Below are 15731 nucleotides of genomic sequence, written 5' to 3'. Positions count from 1 at the left end.
ACCATTATCCATAGAAGGAATTAGTGGAACAAAATGCCAATTTTTCATATAACAGCTGAAAGTAGCTTTATACATTATATAATCTTATATAATCAAATGAGACTGCTATGATGGTAGTACATTGTTAATGTTCGAGTTACTGGTTTAGAGCCACACTTCTCTGACTCCATTCTTTACAAGCAAGCACTTTTTCTAATGCTTCTGTCCATCATTTGGGATACCACCTGAGCAGGTTTCCAAATTGAATGCCACTCAGCTCCTTCCTCATTCCAGAGCTGTACTTTGTATTAACTGTGTCATGTTTTAGGTCTAGTGAGCAACAAAATAAGGTGACTTTTAATGGCAAGCTTAAGCTTGGTCATGGATCCCAGCCCAGCCTTGATCAGTTCATGAGAAGTGTGGCAGCAAGCCAGTATGGCATAGTGGTTAGAATGCTGGGCTGGAATACGGGAGCCCCGAGTTCGTAGCCATGGAGCTCAGTGGGTGGCTTTGGGCCAGCCGCAGACTTTTCAGCCTAGCCTACCTCATAAGGTTCTTCTTGTGAGCATACAAGTGAGAGGAGGAGGGTTATACAAGCCGCCTTGCGTTCCTCAGAAGGAACTGAAATACGAATATAAGAAAGAAAGAAAAATAAGCAGCATTCCTTGCCCTTCTAACAAGTTTGTGGGCTACAAATATGCGGAGAGCTTGAGTTCAGCACATGATGATACAGCCAGCTGAAAGCATACAAATTCACTCGCATGTACAAGGCCCATTCTGGGATTCCAAATCGGTCACTACACAATGAGGAGGTGTGGGGATACCCATGTTAACGCATCCCCATTGCAGGTGTCCGTGAGGTGGAAGGTGGCTATCTACAGATGGCCTGCCCTACTCCTATAGGGTCCTCACACAATTTGGAATCCTGATTGTCCCTGATTCTGGATTGCATGAGGGAAAGTAGCCCCCGAATGCAGCTCCAATGTGTTATCACAAAATGGCTAACAGTGCATTGAATGCAGTAGGTGAAACATGGGCTGATTTAAGGAGTTCAGTATGTGGTGAATCAGTCATGTGCCATACTGTGCCAATCTCATCTCGGATGCACTTGGCTCAGATCGTAGAGTCATAGAATAACAGAGTTGGACGTGGCCTATATGGCGATTGAGTCCAACCCCATACTTGTCAGTACACCAGTTTGATCACCCCTTACAGCCATAACTCTCTTTTGCGGCACCTTTTGCCTCTTGGCTTGTTGGCATCCTCAGACAGCCTCACAACCACGTGTGCACCGAATCTGGCACCCCAGGGCTTGTGGCTCATGTTTCTAAAGTAGCAGCCAGTTGCTAAGCCTTTGCCAAAACACTTTTTACAGCAGAGGAAAATTTCAGCAGCAGCTTGTGTTGTAACAACGGCAGGGAGTTTTTCAGCCCATGTGTCAAACTGAGTTTTGAAGAAGCTCTCAGGGATCAAATTCCAATAGTAGCATGATTGAAGGCAAAGGGGCAAAATGCAACATATCGTAGCTTAAAGCTCCTCCTGCCAATAACCAAGGGCTCTTCTACAGGAAGCAGTTATTGGGGGCTTGTGATTCCTCCTTCATAGTAGCTTGCAAGCGCCTTACACACTATTGTCCTCCAGGGCTTTTCCATGCTTTTCCTTACAAGCATTTCAGGAGGAAGCAAATTGTAGCGGTATTCAAACACTAGCATAAGTGTCTGTACTTGTGTACTTCCACTGTATTGTGGCACCACCTTGTGGTTGTGCAGTAAATCATACAGAAAGGCAGAGAAAGAAAACACCTGGGAAAACACGGAGGCAAGCACATGTAAAGGCGGTTTTAAGACCATAGATAATCCAGAAGCTTCAGTAAAAGTGTCCAGTTAAAAAAATGCCTCATTTAGAGAAGCCCCCAAATCTTAGAGAATGGGAGAAATGCATGAAAGCCAGAAGAGTCCCCAACCAGTCAGTGGCTGCGGATAAGCACTGGGGCCACGGAAGGGATTCTGACCAGTTGGGGAACCCCAGACAGCTGGATACTCCCCTGGAAGGTCAGTTTTATCCCCCATATCTGAACTTCCCCTCCTATGGCATAGCCTTTTTGTTCAAAGCTCTGTTTCCTCTAGGCAAGCAGATAGTACTATGCATTTACACTTTCAGAGGCTGAAGCCGTTTCTTTTAACATAATAAGAATCACTATAATGTTGGTATTCTACAAGCTAAAGCATAATCTTGCCTACACAGGTCACATGGTGACTTTGTTTTCTTTAAATTGCCTGTGAGGGGAAGGAAGAGCTCCATCATAGGACTGTGGTGAAGGGTAAAGTACATTTTAATTGTCTTCTGTGGTCTGGAATGAAGAACTCGCTTAGAAATATCTACAGCAGGTCTCCCACTGATAGAAAGGGGTAGGGTGAGGGGATCTCTGGGTGCAATACGGACAAGGCACAGTAATGTCATTTCCTGTTTGGAAAATATGAAGCAGAAATGTTTTGAATTTTCAGAAATGTTCTGAAAATGTTTTCAGAAAAGTTGCTATTTTGGTTTTGTTTCTTTGGAAGTGAAAGTCTCATGGGTGTAAGTACCTGAATTATAGATCCTGGAGAACTTTGTTTTGCCTTTTAAAAGCTAACCAAACTAACTCAGGCTTCTCTAAGTAATATGTGAATTGAAATAACACAGATACGGGCAGTCCCTGGGTTATGTTTCTGTGAATGTCTTTAAGTTGAATTTGTATGTCAGTCAAATTGCATTATAAAATGGATATAAAGTACTCAAACAGTTCCATATACACATTAGTGAGAATTAGTGGCACAGGACCCACACAAATGTGGAAAAACCACAAATAAATTTACTTCCCCCCCCCCCCAGAAAAAAAAATCTCCAGTGTCACCTCTTTGCACTTTACAGCAAGGAAATGCCGGAGATTTTTCCCTCTCTGGAAGGTCAGAGCAGGAAGGCTTTGGAAGCCTCATTCTCTCTATGGTGATGCTTTGGAGGCCCTCTCTCGCCTCCCTTTTGCTTCCTTTCTCTCTATGGTGATTTCCGCAGTAGGCTGCAAAACTTCGAAAGGTAGGATCCATTTGTCCTTCAAATTTTTAAACTAATATGCTTTATGGCAGTTCATTCATAAGTACAGGATGTCTTCATACCTCAGACATTCCTAACATGAAGATTGCTTGTATTCTTTGCATTCTGCAGTTCTTTGAATTTTACAATGCAGTTCCCAGCCCAAAGTTTTTATTATAGAGGGAGAATGCTTATTTTAGAGACAAATGCTTACTCAAATGTCTATTTTAGGAGGAGATGTGTGCCATTACAGCACAGAACATGTTTGGAGATAGGTGAAATTCACATAGGTTGGAAGTAAATTGAGCCATCTGATTCTCAGCTACTCCTGGAAGTAAATTCCACTGAAATAATGGAGACTTAATTACAAGTAGTTCATTGGATCTGGGTGTCAGGCAAACACTAACTTGGAACATGTGTGCACATGATTTTGAAAATCTACGACTGAAAATCCTAAGCCTTGCCAGATGTATTAAGGATAATAGATCACATTGCTGACCTATTTCTATCAGCTTTTTCCTGTCCTTATTCATGTTCCTTCCAAGTTGGATGCTTTTGCAGATGCAAGCAAGGGCTCTGAATAAGCAAAGTTTATATTTGGATTTATTATCTGCCATAAAGAAGCATTGCCAGGAGCCATGATTTCACTGCCTGTTTTATCAAGTATTTCTTAATGGTTTATTAGGGAGATGTCCTTGTTCTGCAGAACAATTGTGCAAGGAATATACTCTTGCTTATTCTGACCCCATCCAACTAAAATCAGATCTAAATTGCATCAATAGCAATAAAACAAATAATATGTAGTTAATTTAAATTTCAGTGGCTAGATTCAGATACCACAGTTTTGATTCTACAGATCATGGTTTGCAGGATTCGAAATTATCCCTTTGTTTGCTTATTCTCTTTTGTCAAAAGCCTTTTGTCATTATGTCCAAACTGGCAGACTGCAGTGCATGTCTTTCCAAGATTCGATAGTGGTTTGCAAACTTAGTTTGTTTGAGTTCACTCAAACTATAGTTTGCCAGTTTAGACATAATGGTTTTAATCAAAGCTATAAGCAGTGCACCAAACTAGATTTATTTTTTCTGTAAGCTTCTTGTGGAGTATAATTGGAAAGTGTTGTAAAAGCGCTTTTAATAAATGTATGTGAGCATACTTCAACAACCCACTTATAAATGGGCCAGAGGAAAAACATCTTTGATCTTGGAGAGCAAGAATAGCCATGGAGAAAGACTGCATTGCAGCATTTAAATTAGGCAGTCATAAAAACTGGAGCAACTTTTTTGGAGTGAGTCTGTTCTGTAGTTCAGAATGGAGATAAAAACTTTGTTCCCTGTTCATAGCCCTGCCTTTTCTTGGAACTACGACTCTGATTGTGGGCTGGGCAGGTTGGGGATAGGACTGACGGCACCATTTTCAGAGGATCTGGTGCTCTCTCTCTCTCTCGCCCTCTCCTCTCTCTCTGGTGCTGCTTGGTATCTTGCTTTAGTTCCACTTCCTCTGTGTGTGAAGAGCCTCTTTCTGAAAGATTCCCCTTTAGATATTGATTCATTTCTTTGGTTTATGTCCAGAAATGGCACTCAAAGCAGTTTGAGTGCTTTTATTAGTACAATCACTAATAATGATGGATAAAATAATGATAGGCAAATACATTAACACACAGCAATAATGGCGTAAAACAGCTGTACGGAACCTCTTGCACAGCAAAGGATCAGTTGAATAAAGCAGGTGATGGAGAGCAGAGACCGAAGATGTCTCAGCAGGGTGTCCAGTGGCCAGGGAGTGGGCTCCAGGGTGGCCCTCTTTTGCATTGCCACTGGATGCACCTCTCAGACTGGTGGGATCAACATCAGGGTCTCTCCAGGAGGCTTGTAGAAGAAAAAATGCTGTTTCTCACAGCCGTGTGTGTAGCCACGTGGGCTTTGTATGTTTGAACCAGCACTTTTAATTCTATCCCTTTAATTCCAAGTTTCAGTTTTTTTGTCTTCATCTAGTTCATTACTAACATTAGGCACCACTTTAGAACTAGAACAGCTTCCTTGGATTTCAGTGGAGAGAAAGAACTGGGTATCGTTAGCATCATAGGAGCACCAAACCCTGAAATTTTGGACAGTCTCTCCCAGCAGTTTCATGTACAGATTAAAGAGCATGGTGAGTAAGATGCATTGCTGAGGAACGGGCCAGGCCAGCAGCCACAGCTTCAAGCAGGAACAGCTCAGCACCACCTTCTGAAATTGTCCCTGTAAGGAGGTCTGGGCCACCGTCTAACAGTGCCTTCTTTTGTTGTCTTTGCTCCAGAAGAAATGCCAGTCTTCACCTAAGAATATATTCTTTCCAGATATCTGCTAGTAGGTTCCGATTCCGAGCTGTCCCTTCCCAAACAGCCCCCTATGGCTCTGTCCAGCTGCAGCAGCAGCAACCAGGAAGTGAGTACTAGAATGCATACCCACTTCCTCTTTGTTCACAACAACCCACTATTGAAACAGGCTGTGGGTTGATATGATTTGCCAACTGCATCACTGTGAACAAATAGCATTGAATACCCATTTTTAACATTCCTTGTACAGGAAGAACAGGAAGAAAATTGGGTAAATCTTTGATAGGGATATGCTTATTTTTCCCTAAACTAATAAGAATCCTTTATTGTCTCTGCAGGACCACTTTCTTTCTTTTTTTAAAAGATTCAGAACAGATATCAGCCATCCCAGACAGCATAACAGATTAAAGATTCATGAAATGGGAGTAAATGTACACCTTAACACGTTTTCTAGTTCGATTTCATGCTATTCCTCCCAAAAGCTATGAGTTCTCAGATATTTTTGCAATACCTAAGGACCAAAATTTGGTTATTACAAATGTTCCTTTGTTGATTTGAAACTATCCAACAGGAGATTCAAATACAAATCCTCCAGACAAACATTCCTAGTAGCACGTGAAATAAAGATTAAACCCTGGGAGTAAGTTTAAGTGTTCAGATTTAATTTGTTACTGGAAATGTTTGAAAGAATTTGGGAAATGCTAACTTAAGCATTTAGTCATAATGTAGGTTGTACAATTAAAAAAAAAGAAAATCTAACTTAGTGCCCTCTTGAAACCCTGGTCCTATTTTTATGTTTGAGATGGTAATTCTGGGCTGTACAACTATCCTTAAGGAAACAGTGGTCGTTAAAGTAAATAGGAAAAGCCATAATGAAAGAGTGTGCCCCAGAAAAAGATTCACTGTTGGCATGGTAGAAATGCTTTAAATAGGAGTGCATGTCCCAAGAGCTGATTTTGCTTTACCACATGACTCAGCTGGCCTACTGTGGATGGATCTTCATATATGATCTTCCCAGAACCTTGAATAGAGGGCCAGGCCCTGTGGGTTTTGGACCGGTTTGATCTTGGACAGCACAAACTGGATGATGAAAGATTGCTACCATCTAAAATATCCAACAAACCTCTTGGTAGTTTTAAAATAATCCCTTTTTGTTTTGTTTTAACCACAGTTGCATAATAATAATTCTCTTTCCAGTGATTATTTAGTTGGAGAATGTTGATTTTATTTGCTTTTAAATTGAAATAATAACCTGGTGATTGAAGGAAAGACTGCATCTTGGAAAATCCTATCATACTGCATATTGGAAAAAGGCAAACATCTTAAACTTATCCCAGTAAAAACTTGGAGAGAGAGTATTTCACAACAAGGGCTAATTCAGAGATGTGGTAGACCCAGAAATATGGATGAATGGTTTTATTGGTTTTATTCACACTGGCGAAAGGGTCACACTGCTGCAAGAATGTAGCTATTGGGCAATATATAGTGCTGCTCACGTACTTTTGCTGATGATGTTGCAGCAGTTGGAACCACCACGAGCACAAGAGGAACCTTCTGCTTGCTAAACAACCTCAGAAGGGAGCCCAAATGGGGCTGGTCACTTGCATCCTTTTCTGTGAGCTTGCTGACCTGTTCCATTTCTGAAAGGAGCATTCCAACTTGTACCTGGTTGCCTGAGTAAGGGACAGCTTCCCATTGCTCCAGCATGCCGGCAGCACTGGTCACTGCTTGCTGTGAAAGTACACATGACTTACTGAGGTAAAGTATAAAGAAAACCCCAGCCATTTCCATGGATGAATGAGTGCATGTTAGATTTGCCAAGAGCTTGGTGAACTTTGGTAAGGCTGCAAGACTGTACTCCGAATTGTCAGAGTCACAAAATTGGGCTTCTGGTCAGTGCCCATGGCCTCACTTTATGAAAGTACTTCTCCAACTTCTGCTACACCTCCTGGGCCTGTCAGTTCCAAGTTCAGTTCACAGGACGCTTTTTGCACATGGCATGTGTGCTTGTGGGAGTTGGTCAGGGCAGACTGACGGCTTAGCTGCACCTCTGCATGGGAGCGGCGGCAAGACAAAGTTTGGCGATGCATAATTATGCCAATACTATGTGCCAAGGATGCACCTTGCTAGTACCACATCTAGATGTCAGCATGGATAGGTCTTTTGGGTGTCACTGGTCTTCCAAATACTTGAGCCGTGTGCATGCGTTGGTATAACCTGCTTGATGCATAGCAGCCGAGGCAAAAGGCAATGCGAGCAGTCTAAAAACCATGCTTATCAATCACAGAGGTGTCTGTGAGGAAAGGCCCCATAGTCCTGCTGCTCAGGTAACATTTTTTCCTGTATATTTTACCCTACGAACTAGCGACATGGTTTCAGAGATGTGAAGAGGCGGGTGCTTGTGATGGGTGGGGAAAGATGCTTGTTCTAGTTTTTCCTTTCTAGTTCTAATGGTTATGCTGATTTTTTTGGCTTAACCTCAGATTAAACAAGTCTCTATGACTGGTTCAAATAAGCCCTTTACCATGAAAACAAATTCTGAATTTAAGATAGCAGCAACAAAGGCCCAGAAGAGAAATGAGCATCAGAGATTTGTAATGTTTTTTAACTTAGATTTGGAATTCCTAGAAGCTGTAGGTACTCAGCACTTTCAGAGGGAGGGAATCCCCACATTCTTAAGTTTCCCATCCCATACACATTTGCTCAGCAGTAAGTCCAACTGAAATTAATGGCGTTAACTTCTAAGTATACCTGCCTTGGATCGTGCTGCAAGTAACCAAGGTTTGTGTCTATTTGGTTACCTCTCTTCAGGTGATGGAACCCTAATGAAGTAATAGTAATAAAGCAATTATTTTCTCTGATATTATCCATGGATAACAACCTCTGCTGCAGTGGGGACATGTTGGATGTCATGTCAGGACATGGTTGGAGGAGGATTTTGTTTGATGTTCTACCAAAACCACGATGCTGCTTGGAATGTGAAGTTCTGAAACACACAAGCAGATGCTTTGTAAATGAATCCTAGGATTTACTTAGGAAGTCACTGTTAGTCCTTCACCGAGACCTGAATATTATTAACATTGACATAGGTAGGCTAGCAAAGGTTAAATTGCCCAAAAGGAAAATTCCTCCCAAAATAGCTACTTGGCAGGACAACTCGTACTCTTTCAGTGAGCATGGTCCTTCACTGAGCATGGTCAGCACAATATGGCATGTGTTGTCTACTCTTTGGTGCATCCAGTCGCAGATGCCAGAGGGTACACAGGCCCCTGGGATGTATATGCCTATTGAATGGAAGCCATGCAGGATTCCATGATGTGCAGCAAGATGGTGGATAGGATTTCTGGGCCTCTTGTCTGCTTTCTATTCTATTTCTATTTTCGCCACTTCTGATTTCATCACTTCCAGGCATGTATTTGTAGAATGCCTCTCATCTCTAGCACTGGCAATCATTAGTTTTAATCCTCTCCTCTCAGAGACCATGCTGGAGGGAAGTTGCTTATCCTCACTTTGTACTCATTGCGGAATCCCTGCAGTTACTTGAAAAAAGGCACTTCTTAGCTCATCTTATAACTGAGACATAAACTGGAAATTAATCTGCAACCCTAAGCAAGATTACTTGAATGATGACTGCAGGGAAATCAGTAGGTCTCAAAGCCAAACTGTATGTTGCTTTTCCTGTGGAGTTCTGACCATGAATGTAGATTTTTCCAAACAGTTTCCAGAAAAGGAATCTAAAATGGAGTGGGAACCCATCATCAGGTTGGGAGGGGGTCTTTAATCCTTTTCCTGCAGCTGCATTCTCAGCCCAGACTGGGAATTTTGCACCTGTGTGTTACATTGCCCAAAAAGGATCAATGGATTCTTTTTCGGCAGTGCAGTTTGCAGGTGCAGCAGGCCCTGTTCAAATTTGGGACTACATCATGAGGCAAATGGTTAATATTGAAGATTCAGTCCAGGGACAGATCCTCATATCCTGCTTTTGTACATTGATCCATGTGTCACCTGTTAATGCACTAATGCCCCCACACATGACTGGTTCAGGAAGACTGCTGTGTAATTAGCAGCCATGTTGCCTTCTGACACCGGAAAGCAGTATATCTCTCAGTCTAGGTACAGCTGGGGTGTACCTGGGACTCAGCTCCCTTAGCTGATAAGGAATTTCGTGAGGGTTACTCCCAGGTAGGTAGATGTAGACTGCAGCCTTAATTTGTTGAGCTGCAAGTGAAACAGAAAGTTGATTTCTAAATTTGGCATTCCCTTTCTTAGTTTACTTAGCTCCCTAGCATTGCTAAGCCACTTTGGAACATGCCTGAGAGAAGCAGTCTAAAAATGGAAGGAATAAACTCAGAAGTTAATTTTGAGCTTCTGTTTGAAACAGTCATGTTAACAATACCCATGTTCCAGCTGTGGCATTTTGTTCAAGGGGTCTCTAAGCTGGTTGCTTATATGTATTAACTATCACATTTAAATACACCATTAAAAGCAGTTCCTGCTATAATAAAAGTAAATAGAAGAACAGCATACGTATTGCAATGAATAACAAGTCAGCCTCTCTCTGATATTTCACTAATATGGCTTGTGCCACTTTTTCAAGAAATTGCCGTCAACTGGTGGTGAGCCTGACATGGTCCAAACAGTTTGTTTATTTTTCTCAGTGGTGACACTATAGGGGTTTTGCCTGTGTTTGGGCCTTTTTTCTTCTAGACAAAAGGATGCTATTGTTGCAGCGGGGGATATTTTTTTCTATGACTGCCATTCTGTTACTATAATAGGCTCCATCAAATTTTATAGCTATTCTGAGTAGACTTTATGAATTGCGATCGTGAATGCTTATTTACAAAGCAGCACAGCCATCATTGAGCTTACTGGCTATAGCTCAAGGTTGCTTTCCTCTTTAACTGTTGCTTCACCATAGCGCTATCGCTACTGGAATCATGCATATGCATTTGGCTTTGCGAGTTTATGGACTAGTCTTATACTTGTTTACTTGACAGGAAGTCACACTTTGTTGAGTTGGACTTGCTTCTATTTAGGTATAGAATTGCAACTTTTGTGTTCCAGGCAAAAATTCTGGGACTAATGCATGACTATTGGAATTGTGGGTTGTATTCATATTATACTTCCTGCTTTCCTATTTACAATTCTTCCACATGGAGCTTTAATGCTGCAGTTCATATTAATACTTAGTCATAATTCCATACACAAACATACCAGAATCTATTTAATGATATTTCCTTATCCAGCCTCTCACATAAATACGTACACAGGCTTCTATCATTCACTTATGAGGAAGCAGCAAGTGTTTGAGGACTAATGTTGTTGAATGATTGATCGTGTCTCTGCAATAGCTATTCACCACTCATGGACCTTCTGAGGGATCTCAGCTCTGCTTTGGCAGTCAAGGCCAAGCAGAGCATTTCTGCACAACCACATAGCATGGTAGGTAGTCCCCAGACTTCTTCGTGCGTGCAAAGCAGCCGAGTGGACCCGGGAGCAGATTAGCAGTGGGGAAAGGGAAGAGTGCCAGGGAATCACAACTCTCTGCCATCCTGTTTTCCTTGAAACGCCCACTGCTGCTTCTTCCCTGCAGAGCTCCATGCCCATATTGAACCTCTCTTTTGAGGGAGAACAGCTTCTGAACAGGGTCCTATGTCATATTTAGTTTTCAGCAGCCTGATCCTAGGCTGCCCAGATGTTCTGTGAGATATTTGTACCTAAGCCATGGCAGCCACTGTATCTGCCTGCAAAGCGTCCTAATGATGTTGCAGTACATCGTCCCATGATACGAAGAGCGCAGATAGAGAAGACAGAGGTAAAGGATGAGACTTCAGCAGTGAGGAAGAGGAAGAAGAATTCTTGCGGGACAAAGAACATACAGAATGATAGGTTCTTAAATGAAACAAACCGACAATACAAATCATATTCTGATGCCTTCTTTCCTGGATGCTTGGCCTTTAAAACTTCTTTCTGCTGATACCTCTCTTTTGCTTCCTGTGGGTCATCTCTAACAATAATTGCTGGAATGGCGCCTCCCCACCAGCACCACCCACACAGAAATTCAGGCCTTGAATGATTCCAGGGCAATGCAAAACCGTCTAGCCTGTAGCACTTCTAAACAGGAAATAACACAACCCTGGATTTCAAAATATTAAGTGTTCTACTCCCACTTGGCTACTGACAAGTAAACAGGCCTCTTTGTTTTCTGCTTTGCACCAATTGAAAGCTTGGGCTTTTTTTCTCATGCACAGACAACAGACTTCCTTTCCTTTCTGTGCTCATTGTGTTGCATTTTGTACTTGAGATATCCAAGTCGAAAATGCACTGGCTGCAGTTTAGTTGTGAGTGTGCACATGTGCAGAAATGGCCACTTTCTCCTTTTAATAGGCATGCACACTTGGCAAATGGAGAAGGCTCTGTTCCTCCACTTCTGTGTAGCTGAAAAGGAAAGTAGCACAATAAGCCACCCTCAGAACATTAAGTGACAAAAACCAGAGCAGTGACTTGAATAGTAATAGATGAGGCATATTTCTAATGTACCCGCTGTCCAGTGAGTGGTTTTCTAATGCATAGATAAACTGTGTTTTGTGGTGCTCAGAAATGAATGTTGAGCTGAAAGGCAAAGTTTATTCCTTCAAACTTGGTGAATGTGGGGGATGCCATTTAAAAGTTCAGGCATAAGCCATTGGTTTATACTTAGTTGCAGATCTTCCTGAAAATGTATATTTATTTCTCTTGCTGCAAATACTTTATGCAATACAAAACTGCTACAATCTGCAGGATTGCTTTCAATGTTCTCCTAATGAGGAACATTGATTCCTGGAGACCATGCCACTTCTGAAGAGGAGGCGACCCTAGCAGAAATACAAAAAATTGAACTTTTAACTATGCTCATTCTTTAAAGGGATCCAAATTTGGGCATTATTCCTTGAGGGAAGGGAGTGGACAAGGTGGTAAAAAATTAAAAATAAAAGCAAACTAAGCCAGGGCAGTCTTTTTTAGCCAAAGTGGGTCTGTTAGAAGAAGCAAACCTTTTGGAAACTGAGGAAGGAATTTGCTCTTTAGCAATGCTCTCTTTCTTCTGAATATTGCTTCTCTGTGGCCCTGTCCTGATGGAGAAAAGTCAACCAAGTGGAGCAGTGGCTCTTGGAGGCATTTGATGGGCTGGCCCTACTCAAGACTGAGGGATTCATGCTATTGGCTGACAGTTGTCCTACAACTGTCGGCAGGCTCAGCAGAAAGTCTTGCTAATTTCCTGGGAATAGTGAAACTAGTACTTTATCCCTTGCTGTTCTGAGAAGACTGGAGCTAGGGAGCCTCACCACGTGAGTCTCTGGCCCTCAGGCCTCTCTCCCTTGCTCCGGCAGGATCAGAGAGACCTGAGTGAAAAGCCAACTTGAAACTAGAGACTCAGATATGAGAGTGAAACTGTGGGCCTGGACAGTGAGATGAAAACCAGGATCAATGAGTCACTGACTTAGCCTGGGTACCACAGAAATATTGCACTGAGTAATTCAATGCAATTACATCTTTAAATGCCTTTTCCACCTTAATTTTTCGGGGAAGGCAAATTCTGTTTGTCCCTATGGAGGAACCTCCATTGGTGTGTGGGGATTTTTGACTGGAAACTTGAACCACCTTCAGGCTCGCTTCCTAACAAGCAATATTAATAGTGAAGTTGGGTTGTATTGCATGGCTGTTGTTAGTCACTCTTGCCCAGACATTGACCCACTTTAAAGAGTGATTAATAATTTATTCTAACCATAGCCTGCTCTAGGCTTTCTGGCTGGCTTGTTAATCACACAAGCTACCTACTTTCACCAGATTAGGATGTTGGGACAAACATTGCCTGACAACGGTAAGTTAGGTGTCACTCAACTGGCACCACCCCCTGCCCTCAACATGGTGGACAAGGAATTGTGCTTCTCCCGGCACTTGTAGAACCTTTTTAAATGTTTAAAACTGAATGTTTGGATGTCGGTTTGGGAGAAGAGGAGGATGGAGCACGGGAGAAAGGGAGATGGTCTACTCAAGCTTTTTTGGCACCCATTTCTTTTAGTATGAGAGAGGTTTCAGGAGACTGAGAAAAAAGTGAAAATTGTCCTTTATACCAACAAACAAGAAGCCCCACCCTGCTATCAGCTATACATTGTTTATTTCTTATTCCAGCCTGATTGGTTCCCCAAACAGGAGCACTTTTGCCAAGGGCAGGATACGTATCACTTAATCCTACAGTTAATATGCTGGTCTCTGATCTAAATGGTTCACAGGCTCACGCAGTAAGTCCCCACACTGGTGCCAGAAGAACAAGCTCTGCCCTTCCTCTTGCACTGAGACAATATCTGGACGCAGCACTACTAGCGTGGCTGGCATGGAACCTGTGCAGATGTCATTTTGCATTGATGCTTCATGACAAACAAGGAGGGGAAGCAAAGGAGGGTTTGATGATTTTGACCTTTTCACCATTGTTAGGACAATGCAATTTTATTGACCAAGTAAATGGTATTCTGAGACTTTCCCAGCAAGAGAGGGCCATCTCAGAAAGTATCTATAATGATCATCGTTCTTATTTCTTTTATGCATTTGGATAAAATGTCTGTTCAACTAGCAGTGAAGGTGTGGGAAACCTTCAAATCAAGCGACTCCGTGTTTTGATATTTGCATAAAATTATCCTTTTCCAGTCTTCTCGCTTGCTCACACGCACACTCTCTCTCTCCCTGGCTCAGCCTCTTATACAGCCTTAGAACGTCGCACACAGAAAACAGTTTGTTCCTGGGCTGCTGCATCTCTATTATGACTTGTGATTTGGAGCTAATATCCTGTTCAGTGACTTTTTATTTCCTTTTTTCCTTGGAACAAAGTTCATGCTTTTGGATTCTCAGAAGAAATGATCCAGAACACTCTCTGCAAATAGGATTGTTTGATCTTTTCATTCTTTCTCTCAGTTCTTGCCAGCCAGTCCATGCCACTTATAATATAAAACAATCCTTACTTGATGCTGTTTTGTGGCCAAGAGTTGAAAGATTTCTCTTCTTTCTTTGGCAAGCAGAAAGCCAAACTATAAAGTGACCTGTGAAGGACTTTGTGACCTGTGAAGGATTTCTGTCTTCAACTGATAGTAAAACTTTTCCTTTTGTACTATAAGAAAAGCCAACTTGTTGAATTAAAATATGAAATAGGAAGCCAGTTATAACAATTACGGTTCAGGTGCATCATTGGTTGTTAGGTGTGAATGCATGTTGTTTGCTATAGTTAGTATTAAGGTACATGTGGAGTCTCTGCATTTAAGCCTTAGAAAAAGAAAGCCATGGATTGACCAAGTACTGGGTATTCCTGACACTCCTCACAATACAAGTGGGCTCCACTATAGGATAAGAGTCAAGCCAGCACTCCTGCATGCTTCTCTTAAGCTCTAGTTTCTGCTCCCCGGTCTAATAGAACTTCAAGTAGAAGTAAAAGAACTTCAAGGCGCAAAAAGGCTCCACTGCATAGCAGAGTGGCACGTGCCAATGAGGCTGGCCTATGCTGTTTGGCCAGTGGATATGAATTACATGCAGATACAAAGTCATCTTGTGCACACAGTTCTGTCTAATAATTTAGTTTTCCTAACTAAATAAATAAGGTTTCCTTTTTGCTGATTATGAAAGTGGAACATGTGAATTGTCAGTGTAAATTCTCTATTTCACCACATACACTTCCCAAAGTTAAGAAAATTGGGTTCCCTCTAGGAGCTGTGTGTAACTTGGAATTGAGCCATCATTTTAATTGAATTTTATTTAAATTCACAAGGTTTCTGCTAAGATGTTTTTACTGACACACTTCTTTTCTCCTTTCAGATTATTCTGCAATGACTACAGCAAGATACAGACCTACTTGGGACTTGGTGCTTGATCCTCTTGTGTCATGTAAGCTCTGTCTTGGAGAGTATCCAGTGGAGCAGATGACAACAATAACACAATGCCAGTGCATCTTCTGTACTCTGGTTAGTACATTTCAAAGAGTGTTTGTACCATGATGCAGCCCACCTGCATGAATTCCTGAGAAAGCCAACAGGAATTGTGTTTTGATGTACGGGCTGGATTGCATGTGGTGTTTCATGTGATAGGTGTTATGAATGCATAATGCGTGTTGCAGAGCTCTGGTGTAGTCCTGGGGCTACTACAAGTTTCTTACAACTCCTATATCCCTTGTGCCATCTCCAGACACTACTTTAGTTAAAGTGGCTTATTTAAGTCACTCTGCATGCTGTTGGGCACCATTTGCCTAACAGCCAACCTAGGGCACACCTTCTTATGGTGTCTGAATTGCGTATATGCAGGATTGCGTATTCGAGAGAGAACAAACTTAGACAGAATAGACCCTGGG

At 42.0% G+C, this 15731-nt stretch overlaps 1 protein-coding gene across 2 annotated transcripts in view; it reads left to right on the top strand.

The window, feature by feature from the left end:
* The window catches only part of RNF144A (ring finger protein 144A), a 63477-nt gene that overhangs the window by 23480 nt on the left and 24266 nt on the right, over nt 1–15731 (top strand). For both annotated transcript variants that reach the window (XM_044418594.1, XM_044418602.1), the window contains exon 2: nt 15203–15348. In XM_044418594.1, the coding sequence (XP_044274529.1) occupies nt 15203–15348 (146 nt within the window). The remainder of the gene's footprint in view (nt 1–15202; nt 15349–15731) is intronic.

This window comes from Varanus komodoensis, unplaced genomic scaffold (genome assembly GCF_004798865.1).
Source record: "Varanus komodoensis strain SLA01 unplaced genomic scaffold, ASM479886v1 scaffold10, whole genome shotgun sequence".
Lineage (NCBI taxonomy): Eukaryota > Metazoa > Chordata > Lepidosauria > Squamata > Varanidae > Varanus > Varanus komodoensis.
The sequence above is the reverse complement of the archived record's forward strand: the minus strand, read 5'-3'. Positions and strand labels throughout refer to the sequence as shown.